Here is a 16,505-nt window from a genome sequence, read left to right as displayed (position 1 = left end):
GTCCTCCAAGACCACAGGGTTAAACCGTTCGCGCAAACTTTTCGCCTGTATCCGTATTCGTAGTCGTTTATTCATACACGGATTATAACCCTTGTTTTGTTTGTAAGCATAATTTCGTTTTTGAACGTATCAGTATTATTCTCACATAACAGAATTATTATTATGTGTACACCCCACGAACAATACACGAACAACAATATATTAATCCGACCGTCCGTCTGTTCTAATAATAAAGTTAGAGTTTAGAAGACTAATTTTGGAACACCAATAGAGGTCAGTAGTAATTGAGTTATCGAATTTTTAGTTCCTAACCACTATTTCCCACGCCTCCTTTAGACGTCGCTAACAACAAAATAAAAACGAGCGGATAGCAAATCTATGGGCATTGAACAAAACCAAAATTATTAAGCTATAATCCCAATAATTGTCAAATACGGAACAATACAGCGCCAGATCACCTCGATAAATAGAGCTATAAATAATACGAGCAACAGAGACGAGTGGCAAATCCAAAAATATCGATTTTAAAACAAACTTAGTTGTTTTTCAATTGAATATTAATTAATTAATCCATAAGTTTGTAACACAGTGCGTTAATCACGTCGCAGATATTTATTTGGGACAAGCATCGTTATAATATTTATAGATAAACAGAACCACATGTATATAAATACAAAATAATGCCGGCTATGTACATATACATATTTATATTTGTGGTAGATATTTTTATGTATGAAACATATTTATAAATAACCTGCTGTAAAAATATTTTCCGACTCTAACAGATGCTCTAGTCAATACTTTTGAATCAAATGTTTGTTTTCCATTTAGACAAAAAATAAAAGTCACAGAAATTTCACTGCTACAATGAGAACTAACTAGGAAGAGAGAGAGAGAGATAGAGATAGAGAGAGTGTAAAAAAGACAACGTAAAGAGAACGAAAGCTGCACTCGCTAGATAAGGTCCAATTCCTGATGCTGATTCTCAGCAAGATTCAGTTGAAAAGAAACAGTAATAGATCAACACTCGTGGAGTTCGCTTCGTTTCCACAGAAGGATAATTTTTCTTGCTGTGGGCTGCACTGTGTTATCTGTAGTCTAGTTGTATGTACCAACCAAAATGTATATATATATATATTTATAGTCAGAAATGGTTCAGTTGTGATTAAACCGAGTGAAAGTAATTTTAAAATTTTTAATTTTAAAAATATATTTTTATATATTATATGTTTATATATAAACATATATATAAATAAATATATTTTATAAAAAATAAAATCATAAAACACTATATATTTATATAGTTAATATAGAAATTCATTCGAGAAATGAAATAAACTAATAAACCCAATGCAAATTGAAAAATTTTTAAAAATATAAGAATAAATTCATATGAAGCATATCTCTAGCTTGTATGTGTATGTATGTATATTCCTACATACCTGCTACATGCTTATGTAGCTGCGTCTATTCGTGGAATTGTGTAACGGTTGTCGGGAATATAAATAGAACTGGCTCATTTGAATAAGTATCCTATAAAAAGTGAACTGAAAAACAAATATATAATTGCTATGCTTATCTATTTTAAATATTACTATTCGCTGTATGTATGCAACTGTTAATTATTAATTGTAATTAATTAAAATATATACTTACTCCCACACATACACTTTTAAATAGTGCTTTATATATGTACATACATATGTCGGTACATATACCGACCATGAAATTACTTTGCCAAGTGCCAAAAGGCAAAGTAAATTGGTTATGCATGTATGTTATGTATACCATACATTGTGAATGTAGAGATGTTTAAAAATATCCACTTTGGATATGTTCCTTACACTATTTGCTTAACACACATACATCCAGCTATGTGTGTGCTTGTGTGTATGTATGTATGTATGTGAGTATTGAAAGATAAATTTCACACAAGCACATAAATATATTTCATATGAGTAAATACATATATACGTGATGATTAGGTACATGTGGATTCCATTCTCATCGATCAAATATGTATGCATATATAAATGTGTATGTGTCTATGCATTCTTATTATATATATATATGTATGTACTATGTACAGATATTAATGCTCAAGCAAACTTAAAGGTGTAGTTGTATATAAATATATATATATATATATATATATATATATATATATATATATATATATATATATATATATGCAAATACATATTGTGGATATATATACATATATAAAAAAAAACAAATGGTGACTACTAAAGACTAAAAATAAACGAGAAGCACATTCAAATTTTCGTTTTCTGTGGGAATTTTTTTTCCAATAAAACGTTAGTGCCGACCGAGAGGATGGCGATCAAATTTCCATCTTCCAAAATATCGATGAGTCGTGTGCACCGCTCAACTGTCGCTGCACGTATATATAAAATATATATGTATATATGTTACGAATTTAACTCGAAACTGCATATTGTTTTCAAATCAAAATATATGTATATCAGTTTGCCTATGGAGTACAATTTTCTAGGCGTTTGAGCGAGTAATAGTGCTTTTGTTAGGAGTGTACGACTCTCATCATACCCTACCTTCATTTGGTATCAAGCTGTTACTTCAACCCCTCTAACTTTCATAACCAACCCAACGGAGTGTATATGCTAATCAATGATGAGTTTCTTATTAGCCAGTCCTTATTGACAGCTATTTTGAATATATATATTCCTTACACTATGGTTTTAACACTTAGCGATGTATGTATATGTATGCATATGTGTATGTATGTGTGCTTTGAAATTTTACACATATATTATTTCATATAAACTGAAACCAGCTCTTGACAAATTTCAATAACTGAGTTTCGTGGCGACACAATTTATCAATATATATATATATATATATATAAACTCAGTTATTTAAATTTGTCAAGGCTTCAGAGCTGGAGTATTTAAAATGTTGCATCAAGTTCCACATATACACATATGTCTTATATCATTTTGATCTTCTTTTTATACTCTGAACCCATTGAAAATAGGAATTCAGGGTGTAACAGGCAGAAATAGGCGTGGCAAACGATATAGGGGATGCCCTTATGTTTGATAAGGACAACCAGCTGAGCCGATCTAGTTTTGTCCGTATTTACGAAAGGGAAGTTCGATAGCTATTCCCGTTTCAATGTAATTGATTAAAATCGTTACAAACTGCAACTATTGAAGTATTAGTTTAAATATTCATTTAAGCTTACCAATTACACAGTAGATTTTTATTTTGCTATATTTTTGACCTCAGCCCCAAATTGAATTAAAATCTTTAAATTAAAGATTAGTTCTAGCCAATGAACACAAATTACATTCTGCAAATTGTATTGAAATACGTTAAGTTACCCAGCGGCTATTAAGCAAAACGTTTAGCTAATTAGCACAAGCACGCGACAATCAGCGTCAAGCGTACGCATTTTTCCTATACAGGTGCACACATACCTTCAAATGCGTGCATTCCTTCTAGTCGAAGAATGGCAATTGCAATTGCGATTTAATTGCATTTGAATTGTCAGCTGCTATTTTAGGTTTGATTTTGCCGCTATGCATGAGTGCAGTAAAATAGGGAGAAATATGGTAGATTTGATTCGTATGGTCGAGGAGTCGTAGGTTCAGTTCCGGGCGATGACGGACGAGAGTTTAAATAGTTTAAATATAGTTTACAACGGGCTGATGCTGATTTGGTATTAGCCATAACCGCGTATCCGTCAAAAGTTACTTGCGAATTGAAGTTGTAAATATATATTGCTTTATATGTGCAGCACAAATTTATAATTTTCTTATAACTAATCCCATTTGCTAATTGTCAAAAAAATCTGTAGTTAGTTTAAAAATGTGAAAACTTCAGATACACTTTGTTGGCTCGTGAATTAAATACACACTCTTTCCCCAAAAATCGTAAGAAACGTTGTGTTAAACACTAAAGACTTGAACAAATACACACAAGTTTATGTCCCTATTGTGCTCTAAAATTAATTGAGTATAGTATAAAAGTTATTTATTTACATATGTATATGTATATATGCACATATGTGCATCTATTATTATTATTATAAACTTTTGCTTACAGCAAAATTAGCATCTTTATGCTCCTTATCCTGAAGAGATATACCCTCTATTATTTCAGAGCTTAAGAGACTGTTGCCGAGCCGTTGAAGACGAAAAACGATAATCCTCAGCATGGGGGTGGCTGAAGATTTCGCTCCCAGCTTTGTGAAGAAGCCGCAACTGCATCAAGAAGATGACGGTAATCGGTTGATATTTGAATGTCAGCTGCTGTCGTCCCCGAAGCCGGATATAGAATGGTTTCGCAGTGACAATAAACTAACAGAGGATGCCAGAACCAAATTTAAAATTCAACCCATCGGGGATAACAAGTTTACGGTAGTATTAGAGCTCGACGATGTTGTTGAAACGGATGCTGGACTTTACAAAGTGAAAGCCAAGAACAAATCGGGCGAGGTCTCCGCATCAATTAATTTGAATTTCACACGTAAGTAAACACTAAATCAAATATAGTTAACTAATGCCACATATAGATAGTATATAAATGAATAGAAAATTGGATGAGTAGAGTTGATAGCAAGTTGAAAGACTTGTTCCCCATAAATCTTACACCTTATGGTTAAATATGTGACATAATGTATTCTCATATATATTTTAAACGCTCTTACCTTATTTTGATCAGCTGCTGACGAACCCAAAGAAAAGTAAGCTCAAGTTTTTTAAATTTTTTAGATTTTGATACAATTTTATTTTTCTTTGCTCTAACTGATGCTGCGCTAAATACTTTTCATTATGCCAATCTTTAGCTGAAATATCTTTTCATGACAGAATCTTAGCTAAAACAAAAATAAAACTTAAACAATTTTAATAATCAAATAGACAGTAAGATTTTCAATTATTATGTTAGTAAGACAAGTTATACTTCTTTATAATTAATGTAATGTAATAAGATGCTTTCTATTAACAAGTTGGCAAGTTCTTACTTCTCGATGATTCAAGGTGAGTTAAGTGTGTTTTCCGAGCATTTTCTGTGTTGATTGTGTCTGACTAAAAAATCTATGCTATGCCCTGCATATTATTAAACCAATTCTAAAACTGGGGAGGCTAAAACTTTTCTGATTTGTGAATCAATCGAGGGCGGCAACCTTTATTTCAATATCACATTATTGTCTCTAGCTGTAAAGTTGCACCTTTTCCGATTGTCTTTGAACAGACGGATAGACGTACAGACGGACGGTCATTAAACAAAACGCATCTACTCTTCCCCTTTGTGAACGAGTAAAACAGTTTTAATTGCATTATACTGAAGGATCAATGATGAAAATATTCTCATAACGCTTGCCTTAATATCAGTGTTGCTTAATTGTTGTCAATTGCATTTGATTAATACATAAAAATTGATATTTGAAGCATTTATAAGTGTCTAATGATTTACAGACAAATCGACGGTTTCGCGCCGACATTCGCGAAAAAACCTGCCATACGACAAGAGGAAGACGGTAAACGACTTCTATTCGAGTGTCGTGTTAACGCTGACCCTTTACCCAATATAATTTGGTTTCATAATGGCACGTCTGTTAAGGAATCTCCCAGACATAAGGTAAATATATAGGTCTGGTTCACACTTAAGTTCACATAAATAATATATTTATTTCGCTAGCGTACGCGGAATGGTTTCGTTGTGTTTTCTGATCATTATGAAAAGTGAAAGAAAAAATGTTTATACCGTTCGTAAACTTCCGCCTGTTCGCGAGTGTTCACTCCTTTTTGTTAACTGAGGCGTATATATGATGTCCATACATAAGTTTTTAATTTTCTGTTCTCATATTTTTCAGCTCACCATCGATAAGGATGTCCACTCGTATTTTGCAACGCTTGAGATTCAAAATGTTACAGTTGAGGATGCTGGAAAATACAAAGTGAATGCAAAAAACGAACTTGGAGAGAGTAATGCAACCATAAGCCTCAACTTTGACAGTAAGTTCTGATCTCTTTGTATTATGTAATTCACAATAATAATTCAGCAAAAGACAATTAATTTGGCTGGGCAAATCCAGATACTAGCGATATGCATATATAGTAGAGTTTTCAAGCTAAAGCCTGAATAATATTATAATAATATTATAGTTAACGGAGTGGAATTTCTTGTATAATAATAATAAAGCTTCATCATGATCATGTAAACTTAACTTAAGTACAGAAACGTGCAATCTAATGACATGTATATATTTATATACTCGGAAATAAGTATATATGTAATTAATATATTTGAATCGCACTAACTTTGTTATTAATTTTAAAAAACTAATGCCAAGTATCAGTTAAAGATAATTTGTTTGGAGTGGTGTGATATTAATATTATATATATTTAAGCTTAATATTTGTTTAAAATTTAACTTCAACCAGTCGAAGGGCTTTACTTGATTATTCGCTGAATGAAATAAGCGGAAAACGTATATTTATATATGTATTATATACAAAATACAATTTTCCTAAAGTAGAATCTTGCGGCCTTCTTGTTTCAAGGCTCGCATCGGGAACCTCAGTTTTAATATAAATATTGAAAAACAAATTCACTTAAAAACTCATTTATGTTACACACATTCAAAGTATTTATTTGGTATTTGGTATAAAAGTAAATAGTATATAGAAAGAGTCCAGACCAAAATATACTACGTAACGTGATGTTTAGAGACCTTGAATTAAATATAATTAAACAGTGGGGAAAAAATGTGCTGCGAACGAGCGCATCCGACTATATAATACTCTTTCACGGCTCAAAGGTGGTCAAGTCATTTAGGGGGAGTCTTAAGAAGGAGAAACCTTAACTGCTTCATTTTTAGAGCTCTTTCTCGATATAGCTCTTTCGATTTCCATACCCCCAGAGGAATATGCTTATGTAGTTTTCCGGAAAATCAATAGAACTGAATAAAAGTACTTAGACGTTCAATTTTAAAATGGCCAAAAATCTTAGAGGGTATCTATATATTTCCGATTTGTCACACCCTCTATGGACGCAGATATATAACCTAGCCGGCAAGTATATTCAAAAATGGAATTTTTATTCGATTCGTAACTACCTAAGTCGATGTTTTAAACACTACCTTTAAAACTGTGGAAAATATAATTCTATCCCGCCAATGGGCATGCATCTATATCAACATGAGACATAGTGTTTCCTGATTTTCCATGCACCCAGTGGACATATTTGGTACTCTTAACCCACTAGTATATGCTCCAAAGTTCAATTCTCCCTCTTTAATATTTTCGGGCAGCAAGACGGATAAATACCCTTTCTACTTCGTTTGCGAGCATACAAAATATAAGAATGGCGTAGTTGTATTTATCAATAATCAAATATAATATATAAATAAAATATAATAAATAATTAATATGAGTTCCTATGTGTCAACAATAAATCTAAAACAAATATAAATCTGTGTAGTGCGTATTTGTTTGTAATATATATATAGATTTAAGTAAGTAATTTTTATTTGCATAATTTGTGTAACATAGAAACTTAAAATTCATAGGCGACGAGGCTCCCGTACCCGAGAGTACAGATGGAATAAAACCTACATTTACCGAGCGCCCCGTTATCCGTCAAAGCGAAGATGGCGGAAATGTAACATTTGAATGTAGATGCGTTGGAGATCCCACACCAACAGTTACATGGTACGAAATCCATACTTAAATTTTAGTTAATCTCCGAAAAAGCACCTAAAACTTCGATCGTATCTATAACGAAGAAGAGAAATGCCTGATAACCGAGAATACTACACGATTGTATATGTATGTGATTATTTTGATATTCGGAATGGATCCCATTTAAAATTGTGTTATAGTTGACTTATAGCAATTATGCATGCAAAACTATTGCCTAATAAGAATAATATAACTATTTCCCTCTGTGTACCATCATGTTACAAAGGTCCCATGGCGAGACAGTGCTGAGTGAGGGTAAGCGCTATAAAATGTCATTGACGTTGGATCAGAAACTTTATCATATGGCGCGCCTAGAGATAAGCAGCGTTGTCTCCAATGATCAGGGCGAATATAAAGCCCACGCGAAAAACATACACGGCTCGGGCGTGGCAACAATTAATTTAAATTTCGAAAGCGGATCGAAAAAGTAAGGCCACATGTTTTTTCTATATATATATTTATATATATATTGTATGTATATATATAATATATATCTACTTATATATATATGAGAAAAGAAACTACTACTCTACTCTACTTCTGTTTACACGCAGAATTCCAGATGGTAAATCACCGCGATTTCCCAAAAAACCGACAATACGCCAAGAGGAAGATATTTTAATAATGGAATGCATCCTGGAAGCGCATCCAATACCGGACATAACGTGGTATTGCTCAGATAAGCAAATCTCAGACAGCCAGAGAACCAAAATGACCCGAAAAGCAATAACAAAAGATAGCTACGTCCTAACACTCGAGATACAAAATCCCACAAAAGATGATGGCGGCAACTATCGCTGTAATGCGATAAATATGTATGGAGAAAGCAATGCAAATATAGCGCTTAATTTTCAAGGTATACCTATTCCATTTTTACAAGCACTACCTTAACCAGAACGTGCAAAAAGAACTTCAACTACACCGTAATCTGAATCCACCACCAACCGAAATCAATATACTTAATGTACTTTAATTTAAAAAAATGGTGTGTATATATATACATATATATGTATATATATATATATATATATATATTTATATGTAGCATGGAACAGTGAATATTACATAGATACACAGACATAATATCACCATTCGACATCAGCTAACTATTTAATATTACCAAGCAATTCTGTAGATAATATTTTGCTTCTTAATATATTGGACAGCTTGAAAATATGCATTCCTAAGCGAGCTTAAGCACTGTAGCTAGATCTGTTACAATCTAATCACTGTATTCACATATGCTAATGTACGTAGCGTATCCATAGCTGTCAGTTTGCCCCAACAGCTTTATATATTCAAATACATCTTTAATTTTGACATTTGTAAAGATCATTTGAATTGCTGGTTAAATTTCAGATTTCTTTATTTGATTTTGAACAAATATTTGGTTTTTAACTCCCATTAAATGCGAGGCAATCTAAACATCTATGTATTATTATACAAGAGTTTTTAAGTCAGGATTTTGTATTAGATATATATGTATATGTGAATTATCTTCGAGTCATTTTACTTTTCCTTGTATACATGTACATATGTAAAAAAGTAATTAATAATAATTTAAATCATAAAATGATTTAGCTGTTATCATAAAAATATATATACTATATTTTGAAATATATATATAGGCGCCAATGATGCAAATGGTTTTGCTCCATCGTTTATCGAAAAGCCAAGGATTATACCAAATGAGACGGGCACTTTGATAACCATGAAGTGCAAATGCAAGGCTAAGCCAGAACCCATTGTCACATGGTACAGGGGCCAAGACTTAGTGGAGAAGAGCAAAAAAATAAAAATAAACAGCACTGTCATCGCGGAAGACACTTATGAACTGACGTTGGAAATAAAGGTAATCCGCATATATATTGGTAGAGTTGATGCGCGTTGTGTGGAAATTGTGGGTTCGAACCTTGGTGTCGTAATGTTGGTTTTTAAATGTTTTTTTTTTCAATATTCGATACAAACTACGGAAAATATAAAAAGACGCAGATTGGACTGGGATCAGGGTATCTCCTAGTCGAGCACCCCGACTAGAGCTTTCTTACTTGTTGCTATATCTGTTGTAAAATTAAAATTACTTTATCTTAGGATCCCGGCGCAACTGATGGTGGCACTTACAGATGTAATGTGAAAAACGAGTACGGCGAATCGAACGCGAACCTCAATTTGAACATTGAAGCAGAGCCCGAACCCGAGGGTGAAGGGCCAACATTTGTTGAAAAGCCACGCATTATATCTGAAAATAATGGTAAGCTTGTGATCATGGAGTGCAAGGTGAAGGCCGATCCAAAGCCAGACATTGTTTGGTTCCGCAACGGAGAGGTCATCAAAGAGAGTAATAAACTGAAAATGTCCATGGAATCGCGTGGCGATCAGTACTATATTAAATTGGAGTTAATTGATCCACAGTTGGAAGACTCAGGTCTCTACAAATGCAACATTAAGAACACGTTAGGCGAACTGAACGCTAACCTGACGCTCAATATTGAAAGTAAGTACATTTATAAGAAATTGTAGGTTAAAGAATTCATCTAATCAATTCCAACAATATATATATTTACAGTTGTGCCTGTTATAAAGGACAAGCCCAAGATTATCAAAATAATCAAGAAACGAACTGTTGTCATCGAGTGCGTAGTTGCATCCAAATTCGAGCCAAAATGTACCTGGTATAAGGAAAGCAATAAGGTTGTCGAAAACAAACGACACGTTTATCTAGTTGAGAAAACGAAGGAAGGTGAATTTGCAGTCAAGCTTGAGATCAACGAGGTTGAGGATAGTGATAAGGGCGCCTATAAGCTAGTGGCCAGCAATGAGAAGGGTGAGGCCGTGTCCCAGGTGGTCAATCTCGTTGACATCCCAGAAGAAGAGCGCAAACCCACTAAGCCAGAGATTGCTCGTAAACTGGTTGACCAAAAGGTCACTGAATCAAAGACATTCGAGCTTCTGATAAGCCTGAAGCAATCGGATCGTAAGTGCAAGATCGAGTGGTATAAGAGTAGTACCCTCATCCGCGAGACGAAGGATATAACTACAACGTTCGATGGCACAACAGCACGATTGACATTTAGTAGTGCCAAATCGGAAAACACATCAAATTATAAAGTTATTGTAACAAATGAGGCCGGTAAGGATGAGTCCACTTGTAAGATCACTGTGGAAAAGAAGGACAAAAAGAAGAATGAGAAGGAAAAGGAGAAGGAGGAAGCTGAAAACAAACGTAAGGTAATTGAAAAAACTAAAGAAAAAGAGATCCACGAAGAACAGATAGTCATTCGAAAAGAGCAACAGCAACAAGTTGAAAAGTCCCATAAGGTCCAGAAAACTCAAATCGATAAGCAGGATATCAGTGTATCTTCTCACGAACAATTTATGATTGAAGAGCAACAATCAATTCTTATAGTCCAGCAAACTAAGCAGCAGCAACAGCAACTGCAACAGTTCGTCAACGAATCACAAGTTTCCTTTAGTTCCGAAGTTCAGGAACAGAGTTCACAGACATTTCAAGCCAAACAGGTGTCCTCCACGTCCGTTTTTCAAGCAACGGTTAGTGCATCTAATAATTCCTTATGTATAAAGCCTAAATAAATTCTGAACAATCCTAAAGAATATTTTCAAAAAATATTTTCGTTCCTTAAGCAAGCCAGCAAAGCTCCTGGAAGTATTTTATTTACCCTATGCATGTATTATACACGAACTTGTATATACATACACAAATATCTGCATATATAGTCACACTCCTAATTCATCTCTAGTTCACTGCTAACTGTAGATCTACTTCAAAAATACAGTTGCCTTTTATATATATTGAGTTATAATCGTTAGCTAGTAAGAATGTATGTTAATTTTATTATTGTATTCCTCACAGTCGGGCTCAACTATGTACCAGATACCTAAGCTTAAGCCGCGAAAGTCAATGGACCAACTCACCAATGTTTCTACAACAAAACAGACAAATATCTTTGGGGTAAAATTGATGCCCGTCAAACATGCTCACGCTGATGAGGTTTGACATATTGCTCAAATTTAGAAATGCTATTATATTTCTCCTCTTTTTCTCTCTCTCTTTTTATTTGAATTTTCTAATTCAACTTTCACTCTTTGCTGTTTCTCTAGAATTGTCTTCTCTATCTTATTCAAACTTTTTCAACTCTGTATTCCCGGGTGAATTGATCCTAAATTTATTGCAATGTTTGTTGGATATTCTATCTAGTCTACGTATGGTTCATCTATTGGATATTTTCTGTCACCCCTAATTCTTGATTCTTGTTTCGTGTCTATTATTTATCGTTAAATACAGTTATATGTGTATATATGTGTATTTTATTCATATATTGTTTCCACAACTTTATACTTTTAAGACTTAAAAGATTACAGAAACTTAAGTTCACACTAACTTTAATTGAGGTCTTAGAAACCACCTTGGGTTTCTAATGTCTGCACAAACTAAAATTTTTGTCTTTCTCTTTACAAAATCTTGTTAATAACAACCAAAATACACATTACACCAAAACCTACACTCAAAATATATCCGAAATAACCGACCGAAGGCTGAAGAAGAGGCCAAGAAGGACGAAATCATAGAAGAAACTGTTCAAGCAGAGAAAGATGAAAAAGTTGCGAAGAAACAGAAAGATATTAAGACTACTGAAGAAAATGTAAAGGCAGAAGCGGAAAAGGAGGCCAAGAAAGATGAAACCATAGAAGAGTCTGTTAATGAAAAGAAACCAGAAGAAGTCACAAAGAAACCGAAAGAAATTAGGGTTCCCGAAGAAAAGAAGAAACCGGAAGATAAACAAAAAGAAGCAGCAGAGCCATCACTAGAATTAAATAAAAAGAAGAGTCCAAAGGAAAAACAGGCGTTAACAAAAGATATTGAAGCTAAAAACGAAGAAACTGCTGTCGAAAAGAAGTCTACGAAAGTTGACGAAAGCAAAACGGAAGAAACGCCTGTAGAAGAGACAGCTCCAAAACAAAAGGAGGTGAAACTCAATGACTTGGAGAAGAAAAAAGAAATTGATAATAAGCCGCAGGCTGAGAAACAAGATATCGTTCCAGAAATAAAGAAACCACTTAAAAAGAAATCGGCGGCAGAATCCAAAACAAATGCAGCCGAAACATCAAAGCCTAACGAGCTCAAAACTAATGTAACTAATGAACCTAGCGCAGATAACGGCATTCAACCTGAAGAGGTAAGGATGAAAATGTCCAGCGTACAAATAGAATCAAAAGCTTTTCTAGATGGATCTACCCGAATCCCACACAAACAAACAATACAAAAGCAGTCAAGAATGCTAACTATAGTGCTAAACGCATGCCAGTTCTTGTTACAAGACAACTACTAACAAAAAAAATACAACAATGATAAAATTTATTTAATTTTTACATTTTAGCAGGGACCTGTTGAGCAAATTGGTCTGAAGAAAATGGAGCGTAAGGTGAGCTATGCTAAGCTAATTAGTTTATGTGCATTCTTTTAAGCCGACCCGAAACAAATTATTTCCATATATCTGTTGAGTTTAGTTAGCACGTGGTCTCCGCCCCTAGTACAACAGTCGGGCACTCTCAATTAATTATTAATTATACCTTGATCCCATTGAAAATGTGAAATCAAGGTATAACGGTTATGTGCAAATGTATGTAACAGAAGAAGGCGTGGCAGACCCCGTAAAGTATATGTATTCTTGATCAGGACGGACAAGCCGGAGTCGATTGAGCCCTTTCCTGACCGTCTGTCCGTATGTGTGAACGCGTCGATCTCAGCATCTATAAGAGCTAGAGACTTGACATTTTTTGTAGGTCCGTGTATAGCACGCGCAGGTCTAGTATGTTTCAATTTCGTTTTCGATAACTATTCGCATTTAATTGTTATCGAATAAACCCATGATTGAAATGCAGTTAATAAATTATATCTCGGACTAAGAGCTAGAGCCTTCAAATGTTGTATTTAGTTTTATGTATATTTTAAGCAATTTCGTTTTTGTTTGACTTTGGATACCGGCTCCAAATTTACCCAAATTCTTAAAATTTAAGTTTAGTTGGAAATGGGGCCAATTTGTGAAGGCGTTTGCACTTCTACCAAGCAAATAGAAAAATATAGATCATATACTGAACATTTCATTAAAATCCATTAAGTAAAACAAAAGTTATTAAACAAAACGTTTAGCCAATCAGCAGCGCCAAGCGCACGCATTTTTCCTATGCGTATGTACACATACAATCAAATGCGTGTATTCTTTTCTATTGGAAGAATCGAAATTGCGATTAAATTGCGATTAAATTGCGCTGATTTATTAGGTACTACTTAAGTTCAAATTTGCAACTACTTGAGGAATCAGTGAAGTGGCTGCGTTGGTAGAGGCGTTTAAGTTCAGGTACAATTCTCCCGACGACAAGATATTTTTTATTGATTTATTTATTTTTTTAATTATGAAGTGGCGGTGTTGGTAGAGCTGATGCGCGTAGCGTATAAAGTGTGTTCAAATCTTGGTGTGGTAATGTTAGTTTTTATTTGTATTTTGTTTAATACTCGATACAAGCTACGAACAATGTTTAAAAACTAGATTTCTTACTTGTTTATGTTTACCTTTGTGATCATATTCCATTTTGTTTGTTGTTGACAATTTTTAAAATTAGGCCAGTGTTGTATCCATGAATGAAGAATCCAAGTCTGAGGTACGTCGTAAGTCAATAATCAAAACAACCGGGGAAACATCTGAGGAAGCCACAAAGATTGTATCTAGGAAATCGTCAATTGCGGTAAGGCACACTTAACACGATCCCGACTTAACCCATTTATTTCCTATTTGTTTTCCAATTTATGTTTCTACTCCTCTGTAAAAAGGCTGAAGAGAGCATTTCAGAATCTCGCCGCTTATCTGTAGTTGATAAGAAGGCCTTGGAGGTATGTATTACTGAAATGTGTATTATTTATTTGATTATTGTCTACTGAATTACATCTAAAGTAAAAGCAAATAAATTAGGTGTTTTCAATATATTTAAGTTATTCAATGGAATTTAACAATGCAGGTTATTCTTAAGTATAGATTTATAAATATATTTTAACACAGCAGGTTGAAAGCAAAAAAATTGAGGCGAACAATAATCCACACTCTATTAAGGAAGAGATTCCCAAGTTGAAGCCAGCTGAAAAAAGGCGTGTCTCAAAGGTGAGCGATGACATATGAGTGGAATGGAACACCGCTCAATAACCATTGCTCCATATATTACTTTATGAGATGCAAAACAACGATTCTAATTCTTTCTTTCTCTTCAAATTTCACGCCTAATTGTAAGCTTCTATGTGTTTACAAAATATAATCCGTGGGAAGTAGATTAGAAGTAGTATGAGCTTTAAATCATACAAACAAGAATAATTTTTTTGATTCAAAGCAAATAATTTTATATTCAAATTTAAATTCCCAAATATTTTCTATATACCTTTCTCATTTCCACTTAAACTTACAATAACATTGTAACTGTCTCTGTACGAATCAAGTAATAAAGAAGAACGGATAGTTTTATGTGCTGTATAGACGCACATGTATGTGTATACATATATGTAAATATATTGAAGTTTTTGAATTTTATGGAATATAAATGGTATCCTTTCAAGAACAAGCAGGATGACATCCGTAAATTGATCCATCTATGTCTTACTATATATGAATATATTTTGTTGTATGTGATACTGCCACTAACGCTATCTAATTATCTATCCATCTATTTCTTTATCTATCTATCTGTTTAATAGTCTTTATATATATTTATCTTTCTATCTATCCATCCGTCTATTTATCTTTATATATATTTATCTATCTGTCTCAAATTCTTAAATTGATATATATATATATATATGCATAAAATTATATATGTGTATAACAATAAATGACCGCATGACTGTCATGGGCATACTCTGTCGTTTCTTAACATTTTAATATGTGTATACTAATGATATACCCATATGCCCTCTGCTTGCACAAAATAGACTATAGAAGAGCCGAAACCTTCAGAGGAGCTTCCGAAGCTCCGCAAAACGTCTATTACACAGCCAAAGGAGGAACCTAAACTAGAGGTTGCAAAGCCAAAAGTCAAATCAAAGCCCAAGGGCAAGCCCAAATATGAGGAGCTACCAGAAATTCCAGATTACGAGCGACCACAGCTCGAGAAATATGAAAAATCCGAGTTTACGCCCACAGACTTTGCTAGGGAGCTAGAAATACCAAATAAAATGGAGAAGCCAGTAGTGGACAATGCCAAAAAGCCAGCAGAGTTGGCTCCACAAAAGAATGGCTTGCCAAAGGTAAAGTGTTTAGCGACATTAACATGGATGCTCCATTAATAAAAACATAATTTAATGTATTAATTCATTATTTGTTTACACAATGTCTATTATATGTTTGATGTTATGCGCGGTCATATCACAGAAAACTGAGGCAATTGAAAAACCTGTAGAGGAGCCAAAGACTCTAAAAATGGGTAAAGGTAAATTACCAGATGACGAAGATACTAGAGATGGTGCCACACTAAAGCCTGTGATTGTTGAACCAGAGGTAAGTCATATTTTTATATACATATATAGGAAATTCTTGAATTTCTGAGTAAATTCTGAGCAAATCTGAGCAATACAATTTTGACGTAAAACTAGTGCTAACAAACAATAAACAATCCTCAATTTAGTCTGATTGAGCATGATCTGTGTAAATATATACCTTTATATTTAACATTCCTTTACCTTTTTTCGTTGCCATCTGAAACCCACCAACACAATTG

The 16,505-nt window shown here is 33.7% G+C and overlaps 1 protein-coding gene across 28 annotated transcripts in view; it reads left to right on the top strand.

Moving 5' to 3' along the window:
• Window positions 1–1,012: 1,012 nt before the first annotated feature.
• The window catches only part of LOC111594130 (twitchin), a 57,170-nt gene continuing 41,677 nt past the window's right edge, over window positions 1,013–16,505 (top strand). For 15 of the 28 annotated variants that reach the window (XM_030223950.1, XM_030223949.1, XM_030223945.1 and 12 more), the window contains exons 1-18: window positions 1,013–1,104; window positions 4,147–4,512; window positions 4,994–5,024; window positions 5,463–5,625; window positions 5,861–6,002; window positions 7,559–7,700; window positions 7,957–8,157; window positions 8,285–8,586; window positions 9,359–9,582; window positions 9,822–10,224; window positions 10,297–10,958; window positions 12,284–12,925; window positions 13,127–13,171; window positions 14,370–14,492; window positions 14,578–14,637; window positions 14,804–14,902; window positions 15,721–16,035; window positions 16,160–16,285. In XM_030223950.1, the coding sequence (XP_030079810.1) occupies window positions 4,200–4,512; window positions 4,994–5,024; window positions 5,463–5,625; window positions 5,861–6,002; window positions 7,559–7,700; window positions 7,957–8,157; window positions 8,285–8,586; window positions 9,359–9,582; window positions 9,822–10,224; window positions 10,297–10,958; window positions 12,284–12,925; window positions 13,127–13,171; window positions 14,370–14,492; window positions 14,578–14,637; window positions 14,804–14,902; window positions 15,721–16,035; window positions 16,160–16,285 (3,993 nt within the window). In that variant the 5' untranslated portion in view covers window positions 1,013–1,104; window positions 4,147–4,199. Of the gene's footprint in view, window positions 1,105–4,146; window positions 4,513–4,707; window positions 4,730–4,993; window positions 5,025–5,462; window positions 5,626–5,860; window positions 6,003–7,558; window positions 7,701–7,956; window positions 8,158–8,284; window positions 8,587–9,358; window positions 9,583–9,821; window positions 10,225–10,296; window positions 11,280–11,601; window positions 11,740–12,283; window positions 12,926–13,126; window positions 13,172–14,369; window positions 14,493–14,577; window positions 14,638–14,803; window positions 14,903–15,720; window positions 16,036–16,159; window positions 16,286–16,505 lie in introns of all 28 variants that reach the window. The other 13 variants (XM_030223954.1, XM_030223942.1, XM_030223934.1 and 10 more) reach the window with 12 other exon arrangements.

The sequence above is a fragment of the Drosophila hydei genome, unplaced genomic scaffold (assembly GCF_003285905.1).
Source record: "Drosophila hydei strain 15085-1641.00,03,60 unplaced genomic scaffold, DhydRS2 tig00000330-arrow-arrow-pilon, whole genome shotgun sequence".
Lineage (NCBI taxonomy): Eukaryota > Metazoa > Arthropoda > Insecta > Diptera > Drosophilidae > Drosophila > Drosophila hydei.
This window is presented reverse-complemented; position numbering and strand designations above follow the sequence as displayed.